General features: G+C 55.0%; 5 protein-coding genes across 5 annotated transcripts; 2 read left to right on the top strand and 3 right to left on the bottom strand.

Annotated features, from left to right (window-relative positions):
• Nucleotides 1-346: 346 nt before the first annotated feature.
• On the bottom strand, nucleotides 347-3,600 carry LRP88_13564 (Hamartin protein-domain-containing protein; the record flags this gene model as incomplete). The annotated part of the gene is made up of 3 exons (XM_083249925.1): nucleotides 347-2,794; nucleotides 2,886-3,423; nucleotides 3,587-3,600. 3 exons carry the CDS (start codon nucleotides 3,598-3,600, stop codon nucleotides 347-349), a joined length of 3,000 nt encoding a protein of 999 aa, XP_083094259.1.
• A 1,039-nt stretch (nucleotides 3,601-4,639) lies between these two features.
• LRP88_13563 (class I glutamine amidotransferase-like protein) lies at nucleotides 4,640-5,689 on the top strand (the record flags this gene model as incomplete). The annotated part of the gene is made up of 3 exons (XM_083249924.1): nucleotides 4,640-4,781; nucleotides 4,850-5,351; nucleotides 5,455-5,689. The coding sequence occupies 3 exons, from the start codon at nucleotides 4,640-4,642 to the stop codon at nucleotides 5,687-5,689; spliced, it is 879 nt and encodes a 292-aa protein (XP_083094258.1).
• Nucleotides 5,690-7,176: 1,487 nt separating this feature from the next.
• On the top strand, nucleotides 7,177-9,012 carry LRP88_13562 (uncharacterized protein; the record flags this gene model as incomplete). Its single annotated transcript, XM_083249923.1, has 1 exon — nucleotides 7,177-9,012. One exon carries the CDS (start codon nucleotides 7,177-7,179, stop codon nucleotides 9,010-9,012), a length of 1,836 nt encoding a protein of 611 aa, XP_083094257.1.
• Nucleotides 9,013-9,519: 507 nt separating this feature from the next.
• LRP88_13561 (carbamoyl-phosphate synthase (glutamine-hydrolyzing) CPA1) lies at nucleotides 9,520-10,890 on the bottom strand (the record flags this gene model as incomplete). Its single annotated transcript, XM_083249922.1, has 1 exon — nucleotides 9,520-10,890. The coding sequence occupies one exon, from the start codon at nucleotides 10,888-10,890 to the stop codon at nucleotides 9,520-9,522; it is 1,371 nt and encodes a 456-aa protein (XP_083094256.1).
• Nucleotides 10,891-13,186: 2,296 nt separating this feature from the next.
• Nucleotides 13,187-14,081, bottom strand: LRP88_13560 (electron transfer flavoprotein subunit beta/FixA family protein; the record flags this gene model as incomplete). The annotated part of the gene is made up of 3 exons (XM_083249921.1): nucleotides 13,187-13,269; nucleotides 13,331-13,973; nucleotides 14,031-14,081. 3 exons carry the CDS (start codon nucleotides 14,079-14,081, stop codon nucleotides 13,187-13,189), a joined length of 777 nt encoding a protein of 258 aa, XP_083094255.1.
• Between the last annotated feature and the right edge of the window lie 77 nt (nucleotides 14,082-14,158).

Here is a 14,158-nt window from a genome sequence, read left to right as displayed (position 1 = left end):
GACAGAGACTTGGCTATCCTTAGCAAATCCTCCCTCATATCTCATCATAAGTTTATTGCAGAATGATCTCATGAATGGAAGAAAACAATCTAACGTAAACAGAGCTTTTATATGATACATTCTACTCAGTTGTCTGATTCACATGCTCATACCAGTCAAGAACGTCTCACGTAGCTCATCGTGCGAATTACCATGGGCGAACAAGCACAACACGCCCATGTAGAAGTAACTTAACCAATGCGATCCAATGCCTACAAAGGCCAGGATAAATTATAAAAGATAGTCATGCAGAAACGCCAACTCCTGGTTGGCCCCGTCTATCTGTCGTCCTCGCTAAATATAGTCGTCATGTTCCTGATTCATATACGAACCCTCGGATCCCTCTAAAACCCGACGGCTTCTTGTCCTTTTTTGCAATGCTCTCCTCTCGTCCCTTATCCTTCGAGTCCCTCCGAAGCCTGTTGTGCGAAGCGCTCGCAAACAGATCTGAATGGCTTCTGGCCATCAGCCGTCCTGACTCGCTACGGCCAAACCGCTGGTCCGGACTCATCGAGAGTGACCCCGAAGCAGATCCGTCTGTCCCTAGCGGCGACCCCGGTCGATGAGCCCAACCACTTGACTTGGGTGACAATGGCGTCCCTGGTTTCTGATCCAGAGGCGGCGTCACGTTGTATGCTGTGCCCTCCGTCACATCCTGGCTCGACAACACACGCTGTGGTCGTGTCTTCATCATAACCGGACTTGTCGACATAGACAAGCTTTCGGCGTCTCCTTCTGATACGTTTGACGTCTCGATTCTGAGCTGCCCTGGCGTCGCCCCTGTCTGCATATCCAACAAAGACGACTGGAGAGCCGTGTACTTGCGCATCAGGAGGTCGTATTGCTTCTGCAGCTCAGCTTGCTTTTCTCGGCTCGCTGCGAGCAGGGCCTCGATGGCTTCTTTCCCTACAGGAGGAGTTCGGCTCCGCCCCTCTTGTGCTTCTGACAGTCTGGCCTGGAGCGTTGCTACCTGAGATTGGAACAACTTCCTACTGCGTTCCACCTCACCGTCACGACTGGCGAGCTGCAGCTTCAATGCCTCGACCCTGCCCTCGGCTTCCATAGCTGTGTTGATAGCCCTCTGTCGCTCAAGTTCCTTGGCCTGGTGGTCCCTTTCCACCACTGTCAGTCTCTCTACCTCGCTCTTGAGTCGATCAACCTCAGCATTGTGGATCTCAACAGATTGCATGTTTTGCTTCGAGTTGAGCTCCTTGACTTCGGCCTCGCAAAGGAGGACACGCAGCTTGTCGCGTTCTGCCTTGGAGCCATCCAACTCCTTTTGAAGTATTTCAAAATCCGCCTTGAGCCGTTTTGATTCGTCGCGTAGCTTCTTGAGCTTGGTCGAGAGATCAGCTTCCCACTTCTTTGCGAGGGCTCGGCTCTTCTCCGAGTCTCTCCGGACCTGCATCTCGGCCTTCTTGGCTTCCTCAAACCGATGCTTCAAGTTGCGGTTCGTGATTAGGAGATTCTGGGTTTCTGCCTCTGTCACCGCCTCTTCCATATGTCGTCTTCGCAAGTCGCCAATGTGAGCCATATGCTGCTGCTTCAAGAACCTCTCAAAGTTGAGATCGTTCTGTAGTAGAAGTATCTGGCGTTGTAGATGGGCAACTTGAGTGCTCGTGTCTGTCAGTGAGAGAGGCGAGCTTATTGTCGGAGGTGCTGCTAGCAACGATGCGCTAGGTCGCTCCGCCACGGACTCTTGGTGACTGAGTGATAGTGATGGTACGCTGTCGTTGGCCAAGGACTGATGGAGACCTGACTTGATGGCCTTGTTGGACTGGATCATGTCCTGTAGTTGCGTATGTGACGACGATTGTGTAAGATGAGGCGGTAGAGTCGGGCTATCAGCACTTGGCTCTCTCATCTTGGCATCTATTGAGTCGCGGGTGGAGGGGTGACTTGACTGAGATCCTTGTCGAATCAAAGCCGAAGGCTGACGACTGCTTGCGAGTGACTCCATGCTTGCGGACTGAGGGAGGCGATATCCATCCTGGTTCTCAGTCGTCGCCAAGCTGAGTAGTGCTGAATCCTGGCTATCCTTGGCAGAGCCCTCGCTCATCGGTGCAGCTCCAGGCACAGGAATAGAGGGCAAGCCTTGTCCAAGCACTTGGTTGGATTCAGTGGTGAGGCAGAGACCCATGCACTCAGCGACGACTTCGGGAGCCTCGCTCTTGATCCAACGTCCGAAGTCCGTCTTCTCTGAATCGATGGTGAGGGTGTAGAAGTTTGGGTGGAGCAGATGGCATCTTCGGAATCTCTCAGACTGATCCCTGATTTCCGTAGGTTGCACTTCCATGTCGTTGGCGTTTGCAACGTTCGCATGTCGCAAGTATCTCTGAGGCTTCCGGATGTAGTCCATAAAGTTGATAGGGTACAAGCCATAAAGAATGGTGTAGTAGTTTTGAAGGTGGTAGACAGGATGGTCATCGATTTCGGCCTGGTAGCCACAGACCTCCCAGCTGGCTTGATCGCCATCTTCAGGCTGTGGCTCGACTATCCCTGCGCGTTCCCGCGACCAGAACAACAATCTTGCGTAGATGTTGAACAAAGTAGGAAGATGTGGGACTAGCGAGCTAGGCATATGTGGTAAGAGCATGATGAGGACGGTCAGAGCAGCCGACACAAGTGTGGTTGAAGTGTCTTGTTGCAGGCATCTGAGGATATCACCGAACAAGGGCGTCTGGAGAATCTGGTGGATATGAGGAGGTTGGCTTTGAAGGTAATCTCCCAGAAATCTCAAAACCGCCTTTCGATACTGTCTTTTGACAAAGTAGCGGTCCAGCGCGGTGAACAAGTCCTTGATCAGGTCAGACGAGTCGGCGCAGACAAGGTATTGAAAGACTAACCTTGGGATGTCTCTTCCCGAACTCAACAAGAGCCTCCCGAGTGATCTTTTCATTGTATTCGAGGTTCGTGACTGCTTCAGTGGCAGCTGGATAGAGCCTTTCCATCCACCTTGTGAAAAGGCGGTCGATCAGTGGGCTGGAGGCAAGGTCGGCATCGGAAGTCTCGTGGTTCTCCTCGGCAATAGACATGATCTCCATGAGGATGGCCAGAGACTCTTCCACAACGCCCTTTTCTGGGTATCCCTTGGCTAAGATCCCTGAGCACGAATCCCACCAGGTAAAGATGCGCTCGGGTGTTCGAAGGACAGACAGCAGCTGTCGGAGGATGCTTAGCCAAGGCGCATAGGCAACTGGCGTGTCCTTGACGTGCTTGTCAAAGATGGACAAGAGCTCCTCCTGGAGGCGATCAGCCGCGGCTTCATCGTGCTTCTGGTTTCGGCGCAGATAGGCGTCGATGGTTTGGGTCAGTTCGTCGGGGAGTGAGGCGGTTGGCTCGGCGAGGAAGGCGACGATCGCCTTGGACAGATCCTTCAGCGACCTACACAAGTGGAGATGATGGTCAGCGGATGGCGGAGAAAGGGAGAGAGATGTCGCAGGAGTCAAAGGAGGAGATGGAATGGACGATCATGAGGTCGAGCTGCAGGACAAAGCCCGAGACGACGACTTGCGATGGAAGAATTTTAGGGGTCAAGATGACGTACGCCGATGAAGCCATGACTGGCGTGACGGCCTCATCCGGGCTCGCGAGACTCAAGGTGAGCAGACCGAGGCGATGAGGCCCGTACAAAGTGGATCTTTAACTAAGTTACTGAGGCTTCCGGGGCTTTATTCTGGGTGAAGCTATTCGGTCGCTCTCGGCGTCGGACATTGAATGGATGGACAGCTGATTTTGGTGCAGGCCAGGTGGTCCGTTTCTGGCTGAGCCAAGTGGGGGGATAAGCCTCGGAGGGCAGCGACGATGACCGAGAATTAGCGGGAGGTGGCCTGGGAGGTCACTGAAAGCAGCTGGTTGCGGCCAGCCACAGGGGGGGTTTCAGTGGCTAGGGGTGCTAAGCGAAAATGGGCTTAGGCCTGAGGCCGCGGCAGATGACCGGTTGGTACCTTCCGCCTTCCGGAAGAGTGGATACCTGCCTCACCTTGGGTGCGGCGCGGCGCGGATGGTACCTACAGCAAGGTACCTCGCCGACTTAAGGTGATGGGATGGGCTGGGATGCCGTGCCGCCGCACTAATAACCCCGCAAACCAGAGTGGGCTAGTACTCTTTAGTAGGCGTATGATCGATGGATGGATGCACGGCAAAGGCCTGCGAGTTTCTCTGGCGCCCGGGCTGCTGGCGTGATGACCCACTCGAAGCCGTACGTCTTGTGGAATCTGTCCCAGAGGTGCCCATCTGACCTGGAATCGAGCCACTCGACTCTGGCCCAGGCTGCGAGGGGAGACATTGGCTGGTTGCAGTTGCGTTGCAGTTGAGGTGCTGAGTCGCGGGAGGTCAATCGATGAAGTGAGGGGAAGAACATCCCTAGGCTCCCTTCCATTACTTAACTCGGCTTCCTCCTCCTCCTGTCCTTCCTCCTCTTCTCTCTCTTTCCCATCATCATCATCCGGATCAGATCAAAAGCCAATTCACCACCACAAACACCTTCTTAGCAGTCAGCATCGCCTTTTGTGCTTGCCTGCTTAATTCACCTACATACGCATACCCGCGACAAGATTCAGTCTCGAACCCTTCCCAAACCACCACTTAAACCGCCAAGATGAGTGCGAACAAGACCTCGGCCGTCTCTGACGAGCCCATTGACGTCCTTTTCGCTGTCCACGAGAAGTTCGATCTTTTGGACTTTGCCGGTGCGCTCGAGGTCTTCAACACTGCCGCCCACGACTTCAATGACCCTGAGAGTATGTGAACCCAATGGCGCCCCCTCTGACTTTTACCCCTCCCGCTGATCACAATCCCCCTCCAACAGACAACAAGGCCTTCGAGATCACCATCGTTGGCCCTGAGCCCAAGGTCATCTCGGACCAGGGTGTCATCGTCGGCTCCCAGATCTCCTACAAGGAGGCCCACGACCGCCTCGAGGACTTTGATGTCCTTGTCGTCGTCGGCGGCAACTCCAAGGAGGTCGTCGAGAAGGAGCTCGAGCCTCTCAGCCTCATCACCGATTTCTCGGAGCTCCAGAAGCGGGACCCCGCCCGCGAGCGTACCATCCTCTCCGTGTGCACCGGTGCCCTCTTCCTGGGCAAGCAGGGCATCCTCTCTGGCCTGTCTGCCACCACCCACCCCGACTTCTTCACCACCTTTGAGAACATCTGCAGTGACGCAGCCACCCAGAACCTCCAGGAGCGTACCGACGTGATCGAGGACGCCCGCTACGTCGTCAACAACCTGCGATTCGACCTCGGAGACGAGGACGAGAACCCCTACATCCGCCGAAAGTCCGATTCCGGACGCCGCCCTTCAAACGCCCGGTACGTAACAAGTTCCTCTGTCCTTGCACCCCCATCCCCGTTTTACCCCGCTTTGCCATGCATTAAGTTTGAGACGGTCAACTGACTTTGGTTGGTGTAACAGAAAGGGAAGCATGTCGTGGAAGGGCTCCAACACGCGCCGCGAGTCAATCACTCGTCGTGCTGCGATGCGGCTTGGTGGCCTCCGTGTGGTCACCTCAGGGGGTGTCAGCTCTGGCATTGATGCAGCTCTGTATCTTGTCAGCGCTCTCGTTGATGATGCGTGTGCGGCGGAGGTGGCCAGGATCCTTCAGTGGACCTGGAACAAGGGCGTTGTCGTCGATGGTCTCGACGTCTAAGATCCCTGGCAGTGAGTGCCGATTTGTATGAGTTAAGAGTTTACGACGGGCTCAGGTATAGCCCTGATTTGAGACCAATGTTTTTTGTAATGTAGTTTCACGGAGACGAGCGGGAGAAACCTAAGAAAATCCCAAAAAGACTAGGAGCTCTCTATTCAATTCAGTTTTCTGTTTTGGTCACACTCTCTTGACTCTCAAAACGATCTGCACATCCCGGCGGGGGTGGTGGAATCTTGGTGTCTGAGTGAAAATGTGGAGGTGGAGGCCACAAAAGGCGCCAAAAATGCCACAAAAAGCGGGCACCAAGGGCAATGACGTGGTGTAGCTGGCCCCACACAAGCTCGGAGAGCTCCAACCCGGCTGAGCAGATGAGGGAGAGGTCGTGTGATGCCGATGAACCAGGGGGGCCAGGGCAGGGTCAGGGCCAGGGGCAAGGAGCGGGCAGAAGACAAGGGGCACATCAGGCTATCGGCAGACAACCACATACAAGTCAGTCCACTCCCACCTCTTGGATACATGAGTCAAAACAAAGGTGTAAGGGTCAAGAGCCCGACAATTTCCAGAATGGGCCCAGGTGACGCTGGGAAGCAAGATTCGGTGAAGGGATGCGAGATTTGGCCTCATGGGGTGGATGGAGTTGGACTTGGGAGGGACAATATCGCCAGGTGTCAGCTCTTTGCCATGGATGACAATTGGGTCAGTGCTGCAGGGAGTAAATCATGAGACTGGGTTGCCAATGGCCATTGTCCTCCCTGACGGACTGCTTGTCAGATATCCGAGCGTATAACAGCACAGCCATCCATTTTTCCTTCTTGCGCGTGCTGACCATGCCATGAGCTCACCTTGCTGTGCTCACCGATGACTTGATCAATGTCGTGCGACGGGCTCAATTGGCAGCCCGAAGCGTTTCTTTATCCTCAAGACATGTTCATGATCCATCGCTCTCGGTGGATACAATCATGGTTGAGCATGTTGTTGGAGATCCACCATCAGCTGCATATCATGAACGAGATATGCGAGAATGAATGGGCCAGGAGGGGATGTGCACTGGGTTCAGTATGGGGCAAAGTTTGATATTAAGCTTCACAGAGAAAGTCCGTGACCTCCGAACTGGATATACAAACATTCACTCATGCCTTTATCATTGTGTTTCATGGCATCCAGAAGAGAGGTTGATGGCGGCTGACTCCGGTGCGGTGGAGCCCGAGCTGGGTGGTCTAAAGTGGTGGGTCTTTATTGCTGACATAACCGCCTTCCACTTCGACTTCTAATTGGCCGACGCGATAATGGTGGGCTTGACTATTGCGACGAGGCTGAAAGATGCTGAATACGTTGGAAGCCTTTCGCAGCTACCTTTGTCTAATTCCATCCTTTCAACCTCGCCCACCGCCCCGAACTGTTAAAACTGCGTCTGTTTTCATGAGAGAGAGCGCTGGAACCAAGATTCATTAAGAAACAGCCGCCGAGGCTAGCCAATTCCTCAAATCATGACCGACTGGGCCAAGCTCAAGGTCGTCGACCTGAAAGCCGAGCTCAAACGACGCGGCCTCCAGCAGCATGGCCTCAAGACCGAACTTGTCGCGCGACTAGTCGAAGCCGATGAAGAGCAGTCGCGAGGGGAGGGCTTGGGCGAGCCTGAAGGCGTGAACGAAGATGTACCCATGGCCGATGAGCCTGTCGACGATGAATCTCGAACCGAATCTGTAACCCCCGATGTCGAAGCGGTCGAGAAATCTGCGGCCGAAGATGCGGAGGTGGAAGAAAAAACAATCCAAGAAGAAAAGGCGGAAAACAACCAAGTTGATACGATCAAGGCAGATCTAAATGCAGAGGAGACCAGCGAGCTGCAACAACCAGAGACTCTCAAGAACGGGGCGCCCGAGGAAGCTCCTGAAGTCTCCAACCCTGCTGCAGACGTGCCGATACCTGGAAAGGAAGCAGGTGCTCAATCTAGAGAACCGACTGTCGAGGAGGCATCAAGAGCTGCAACTACGACCGCGGCCTCTCCTCCCTCTCTCGAAGCCACACCAGCTGCAGAGAGACAGAAGCGCAAACGCCGTTCTCTCACACCGCCACCGACCGAAGAAGCTATCGCGCGCAAACGCGCCCGCGCAGACGAGGGTGCGGCAAACGGAGACTCCTTCCCCGCGCGCGAGGAACAATCACAGCCTCAGGCTGAGGAGCAGGAGGAATCTGCGCCTATGAACATCGACAACGAGGAGCCGCAGCCAGAAAAGAACCAAGAAACTGCACCCGCGCCCGCGCCCGAGCCGGAGCCCGAGTCAAACGCGCCGCGAGAGGAAACACCGGTTGATAAACCGCAGGAAATGGACTACGAGAGAGATGTTGCGCCTTCGGTGCACCCAGCAACTCCAGCCCTCTATGTCAAGAACTTGATGCGCCCCCTTCGGCCCCAGGACGTCAAGGCGCACCTTGTCGACCTCGCAACGCCACCAAGAGACCCCCTTGACGATAATATCATTGTCGAGTTCTTCCTCGACCAGATCCGCACCCATGCGTTTGTCGTTTTCAGGACTACTGCTGCGGCCGCCCGCGTTCGCAACGCCCTCCATGACATTGTCTGGCCCAATGAGAGCAACCGCAGGCCCCTCTGGCTCGACTTTATTCCTCCCGAGAAGGTACGCGACTGGATTGAGACGGAGCATGCCAGCGGCGGTCCGCGTGGACGCTCCAGTGCTAGATGGGAGGTTGTTTATGAGAACGGCCCCGACGGGGTTGTCGAGGCTCATCTTGAAGAAGCCACAGCGTCCACATCCCGCGCAGGCCCTCCGCCGGGCCCAAGACAACCCACGGGCCCCTCCATGATGGGCGGCGACTCTGTTCCCCTCGGCCCCAGAGGCTATCGCGACCCTGCTATCCCAACGGGACCTCGTCCTGTCCGACCAGGCACCGGACCTGGCCCTCGTCCTCCCCCTACCAACCCAGGTGGTGCCTCCAAGCGCACCAACAGCCGACCTGCTATCTACTACCAGCCAGTGTCCGAAGATCTCGCAAGCCGCCGAATCGACAACATGCGCTCCTTCTACTCGACGGACCGCGACCGTGACTTTGGCCGTGACATCAACCGCTACTCTTTTGAGGACGGTGCCTCCTTCGTCGATCGAGGCAAGGAGGTCTTTGAAGGCATCCGACCCCCACACCGCGAGCGCGCCGTAGAGCGTGAGCGTCGTGGAGGACGTCGCCGTGGTGGCAGAGGCGGCGGTCGCCCTCGGAGTGATCGCTACTTACCTCCTCCCCGCGACGACCGACGACCTCGGTATGGCTCTGAGCCCGAGAACGGCTTTGACCGGATGAGGGACTGATTATACGCTCGGAGAAGGAAACTTGGTGCATATGCTTTTCCGTGTATATACATGAGAGATGAAATGGGAGATGGTCACTGGCTTGGAGGGCGGCGTCGAGGGGTCTAAAAGGCTGGCACGGAACAAAGGGATGGGAACATGGTGGGCTTTACGGTATATGGAATTGAAGCTCGATTAATCAATCACCTCAATGACTTGCCTGGTTGTGATATGTGACGAAGGGTCATGAATCAGAAAGAAATGGGGAGACCCAAAATGTTGCGAGAGCTGCATTTGCAGCCCCTCCACCATTGCAGGATCAGGTGGGGGACAGTGAAAATATCAACCTCACAGCGAGTCGAACTGGGGAGAATTAAGATATAATGTTCCAAGTGTGTTTATTGCTCTACGTATCCACAAGAAAAAGTATCAATCTTTATCCCTTCTCCCGCAAAGTACAAAATCATCAACCGTCCGTTACCCAGCTACCGATCCTTGACGCCAAAACGATTCTCTACAATGATCCGCCTAAGCCGAAGCGGCAAGGGGAGTGGGCTCGACGCCAACACGCTGTCGGCTGAGAATGTCGAGCATCAGAGGGCTGGGTCGGTTGTCCTTGTAGACGGTCTGGTTGCTCTTGGCGAGCTGGACGTTCTGGAGGTACTTGTCGAAGAGGTAGGAGCTGTCCATGGGGCCGCCCTTGGCCTCAGGGTGGAACTGGGTGGAGAAGATGGGGCGGGTCTTGTGCATCATACCCTCGTTGCTACCATCGTTAAGGTTGACAAAGTACTCCTTGAACTCGCTGGGGAGAGTGCTGGCGTCAATGGCGTAACCGTGGTTCTGGCTGGTGATGTGGCACTGGCCAGTGGTCAAGTCAAGGGCGGGAATGTTGTGAGCACGGTTGCCGTACTTGAGCTTGATGGTGCGGGCACCGACGGCGAGGGCCAGAAGCTGGTGGCCCAGGCAAATACCCATGATGGGGATGGATGAGGTCTCCATCAGGCGAGCGAGGTTGTAGACAGTGTCCTGGCAGTGAGTAGGGTCACCGGGACCGTTGGAGATGAAGACACCGTCAAAGTGCTGAGCGACCTTGTGGATGGGGTAGTCGTAGGGGAAGACGGTGACGGAGGCGCCTCGGCTGACCAGGCTGCGGAGAATGTTCTCCTTGACACCGCAGTCGATGAGGGCAACGTGCAGAGAGGCACCGGGAGACTCGACAACGAAGGGAGCCTTGGTGCTGACGCGCTTGACCAGGTTGATCTGGCCAGGGTCGATGAAGCTCTCATCCTCATCGGCATCGTACTCGTCACCAATGGAGATCCTAGCGAGGGAGGAACCCTGCTCTCGGAGGTAGGTGACAATGGCACGGGTATCGACGCCAGAGATGGCGGGAACACCCTCTCGGGCGCACCACTCTCCCAGACTCTCAACGGCGGTCCAATGGCTGTAGTTGACAGCAACGTCGGAGACGACAACACCGGCGCACTGGACGTGGGGGGACTCGAAGTACTTGAGGAGGTTGTACTGGTCTCGGGCGTTGGAGGGAACACCATAGTTGCCAATGAGGGGCTGGGTGAAGACGAGGATCTGGCCTCGGTAGGAGGGGTCGGTCATGGACTCGGGGTAGCCAACCAGGGAGGTGGTGAAGACAGCCTCGCCAGAGATGTTGGCGTTGGCGCCGAAGGCCTTGCCCTGGAAGACTGGACCATCTCGGATAGTGAGAGTCGCAGGAAGGGAAGCGACAGGAGCAGTAGCTCGGGTAGCAGTGAAGGGCATCTTCCTGCCCTTGCTGCCAGCAACGGCCTGCTCGGACAGGTATCGGACCTGAAGCATAGATCGGCCAGGAGCCGACGCGGACTTGGCCGCGGGTTTGGCAAAGGATGCCAGTCGGGAGAACATTTTGATGTCGGTTGAGGGTGGTTGTTGAAGTCAAAGGAAGAGGAGCTGGTTGGTCAATGAAGCCCTTTAGCAAGATTGGGACTTCCAGAGATGGTCTGTAGCGCGAAGTTAGATTAGTTTCAGAAGCCCAACGGATCCAAGATGGGAAAGCTTGGGAAGCGGTGAGTCAGGCCAAGCTAGAGGTGAGACGAACCAGAGAGATAGTCCTGTAGCAAACGAGTTAGCAACGAGTCAATTGAAGAGTAGAAGTATCGAAGAGATGATAGGAGAAGCATTGAGTGTCGAGAAGCCCGTTCTTTACTTCCCGTCAAGCGGACAAGTTTTCAGCGGGGTCGCGATAGGATGCTCACCGACGAACGGAGCAGCAGCCGCACGCGACAATGACTCGACAGACATAAAAAAAAAAGATGGTAGAAACGTACCTGCGAGGTGAAGATCGAAGGGCGTCCGTTCATATGAGCGGATTGTGAGACAAGCTCTGGGTGGGAGGAGGGGTGAGAAGCGTGAGACTATGCAGTCAGGGCGTTTATATGAGTTGTACGAGAGTTGATATATCGCGAGGATTTCTTTCTGTTGTAGAAGAAAAGAAAGAAAGAAGAAGGAGGGGCCGAAGAAGGAAGAGAAAAGACGAGACGAGACGCTCGCGCCTCCCTCCTCCTGACAACACCGTGTTGGTCATTGGCCATGTTGGCTCCTCCCCGCCAAGTTTTTTTTTCTTAGTGGGGTAGCTTAGACTCGATTTTTGTTCTGGCGGAAGCCCAAAGCCGCCGAGCCGCCTGCGCGAGCCTCTGTTTTTGCCTGTTTTTGCGTGGGCGGCTTCGGCGCTCCGCCTGGTGACACCGCTACGGAGCCGCTAATGCAGCCCCTGGACCCTGGTGACGATGACCCGTCATTGTGGGAGGGAGTTTGCTCGTGCTCCGATATCGTTTTTATCTAAGCTTGGCGGTTGAGTCTGTGTGTGCGCCTCCGTGCTTGACCAACACCAATTACACGTCACATCCTCTATCGGATCGACACTCTTCCTCCATGACTGTTGAATCGACGAGATGAGGGCAACGATGCCCTTTTATCCTCCATGGCCCATGACGTACCGACCGAGTCAACTCATGCGACGTCAAGCTCTTCACCTCAGCTCAGCTCAATGGGGAGGCCGGGCAGTGGAGTAAACAAGAGACAGCTCCAGGATCCTTGTTGGGACGACGGAAGACCAAGGGCGCGCCCACTGATTCGCCCGCTTTCGCATGCGGGCGGTCAAGCTGAGGGCTGCCATGGGGCTAGAGTCGTTAAGAGTTTAGATCCATCACGGGTTTTTTGTTGATAACGGGCCAACAACCCCAGGAACATGGCGTCCGTCATATCCGAATCCCGGACGGGACGGCGGAATGGGCTTCGATAAGGGCGTTCCTGGATCGGACACAATGAGTCAAGACAGATAATCAGATCGAAGGTAGCCAAGGATCATTATAAGCCCAGACCATGAATGCCGAGATCAAGATGGACCTGAGATGCATGCATCAAGCACAGTCCTCTTTTCTCACGAGACTCTTTTCCACCCAGAATCCACTCATGATACCCACAGGCACCACATTCATAAGTGCAAACTGCCACCCATTTCTTTCATCGCACCCCGGCAGTACCAAGTGGAACGCACTGGGGTAGTGGGAATTCACTTGATCTCACTCTGAGAGTTGTAAAATCGAAACCTCACCTGTTGTGGTGAGGTTCTGATTTTTGCATTTTTTTGCCATTTTTGCGAAACTAGTCGACGATGGAAACCCCCAATTGTTGCATCGAGGAAGGAATCAGAGGCATTGGACCTGGTAACTCAGATTGGAGTTAGCATGAAATTGATTGATCAATTAATGAATCAATCAAGGTCGTCAACCTGATCTCGGGGACTTTTCTCACTGACTTGTATACCTGTCGCAAGCTTGAGTTTCAACTCATCTTCACCAATGGTGGGATAGTCACCGTGTCCAAGCATCCAACTCTCAACAGCTTACTCCGTATATACTATCGAGACGTCTTGCTTGGCACATGTAATTATGTATTGCAGTGTTTTATAAGGGGCCATTATGACTTTGAGTTGTAAACTATGAATACTATTGTGTCGGAATATGTCGACTGTGCTCCTACACACCGCCCTCTCCTTGTTTCTCTGCGAAGGAAAGTGATATCATCAACAATGTACATATTGGCATGACGTTTATTTATTCTATTTCTCGTACACTACATCGAGGTTCTTTTTACAACAAAACTCCTCGACTCGTGCATATTCATCAAGCTGTCGTCTCATTTACAGCGCACCAAGCTCCTTGAGCTTGCTAACCAGGCCGCCAACATCCTCGACCTTGCCACCACCCTGTCGAGTGGGAGGCTCTGTTAATCGTTAGCAATCCATAGCTCTTAGAAATTCTTCCCAATGGCACAGGAAACTCACCGGCAACCTTGAGCACCTTGAGGCGCTTCTCATTGTCCAGCCCAAAGTCGGACAGCTTGACCTTTTCGAGCTTCTTCTTCTTGGCCTTCATGATGTTGGGCAGGCTGGCATACCGGGGCTCGTTGAGCCGCAGGTCCGTCGTGATCACCAGAGGCAGCTTGGCCTTGACAGTCTCAACGCCGCCGTCCACCTCCTTGGTCACAATCACCTCGTCGCCGGCGCCGAACTCGACCTTGCTCGCCTGTGTTGCCTGTGGCCAGCCCAGGAGACCCGCCAGCATCTGGCCCGTCTGGTTGGCGTCGTCGTCGATGCTCTGCTTGCCCAGCACCACCAGGTTGCTCTTCTGCTGCTCCGCTGCCTGTCGCAGGAGCTTGGCCACCGTCAGGGGCTCCAGTTCCTCGCCGTCCTTGAGCTCCACATGGATGCCGCGGTCCGCGCCCATCGCCATCGCCGTCCGGAGCACGTCCTGTGCCTTGGGGGGTCCAGCCGAGATGACGCAGATGTCCTCGACACCACCGGGGGCCCGCTTCTTCTCGCGGATGCGCACAGACTCCTCGACCGAGAGCTCGTCAAAGGGGTTCATCGAGTGCTTGACGCCGGCCGTCTCGACGGCCGTCTGGGCCTTGTTCACTCGGGGCTTGACCTGCGACGCTGTCAGAGCTCAATGGATCTTGTCTCGTTCCAATTCCTTTGCCCTTACCGCATAGTCGATAACCCGCTTCACAGGGACGAGGATCCGTAGTGCCGACATCGTGGTGGTTTGCTGTTCAATGTGAGGTTGAATTGAAGTTGTCGGGGGGGACGGCGGCAAGAAGTACAAGACGGCCG

Source organism: Fusarium phalaenopsidis, assembly GCF_050370095.1.
Source record: "Fusarium phalaenopsidis strain FUZ10S chromosome Unknown contig_32332, whole genome shotgun sequence".
NCBI lineage: Eukaryota > Fungi > Ascomycota > Sordariomycetes > Hypocreales > Nectriaceae > Fusarium > Fusarium phalaenopsidis.
The sequence above is the reverse complement of the archived record's forward strand: the minus strand, read 5'-3'. Positions and strand labels throughout refer to the sequence as shown.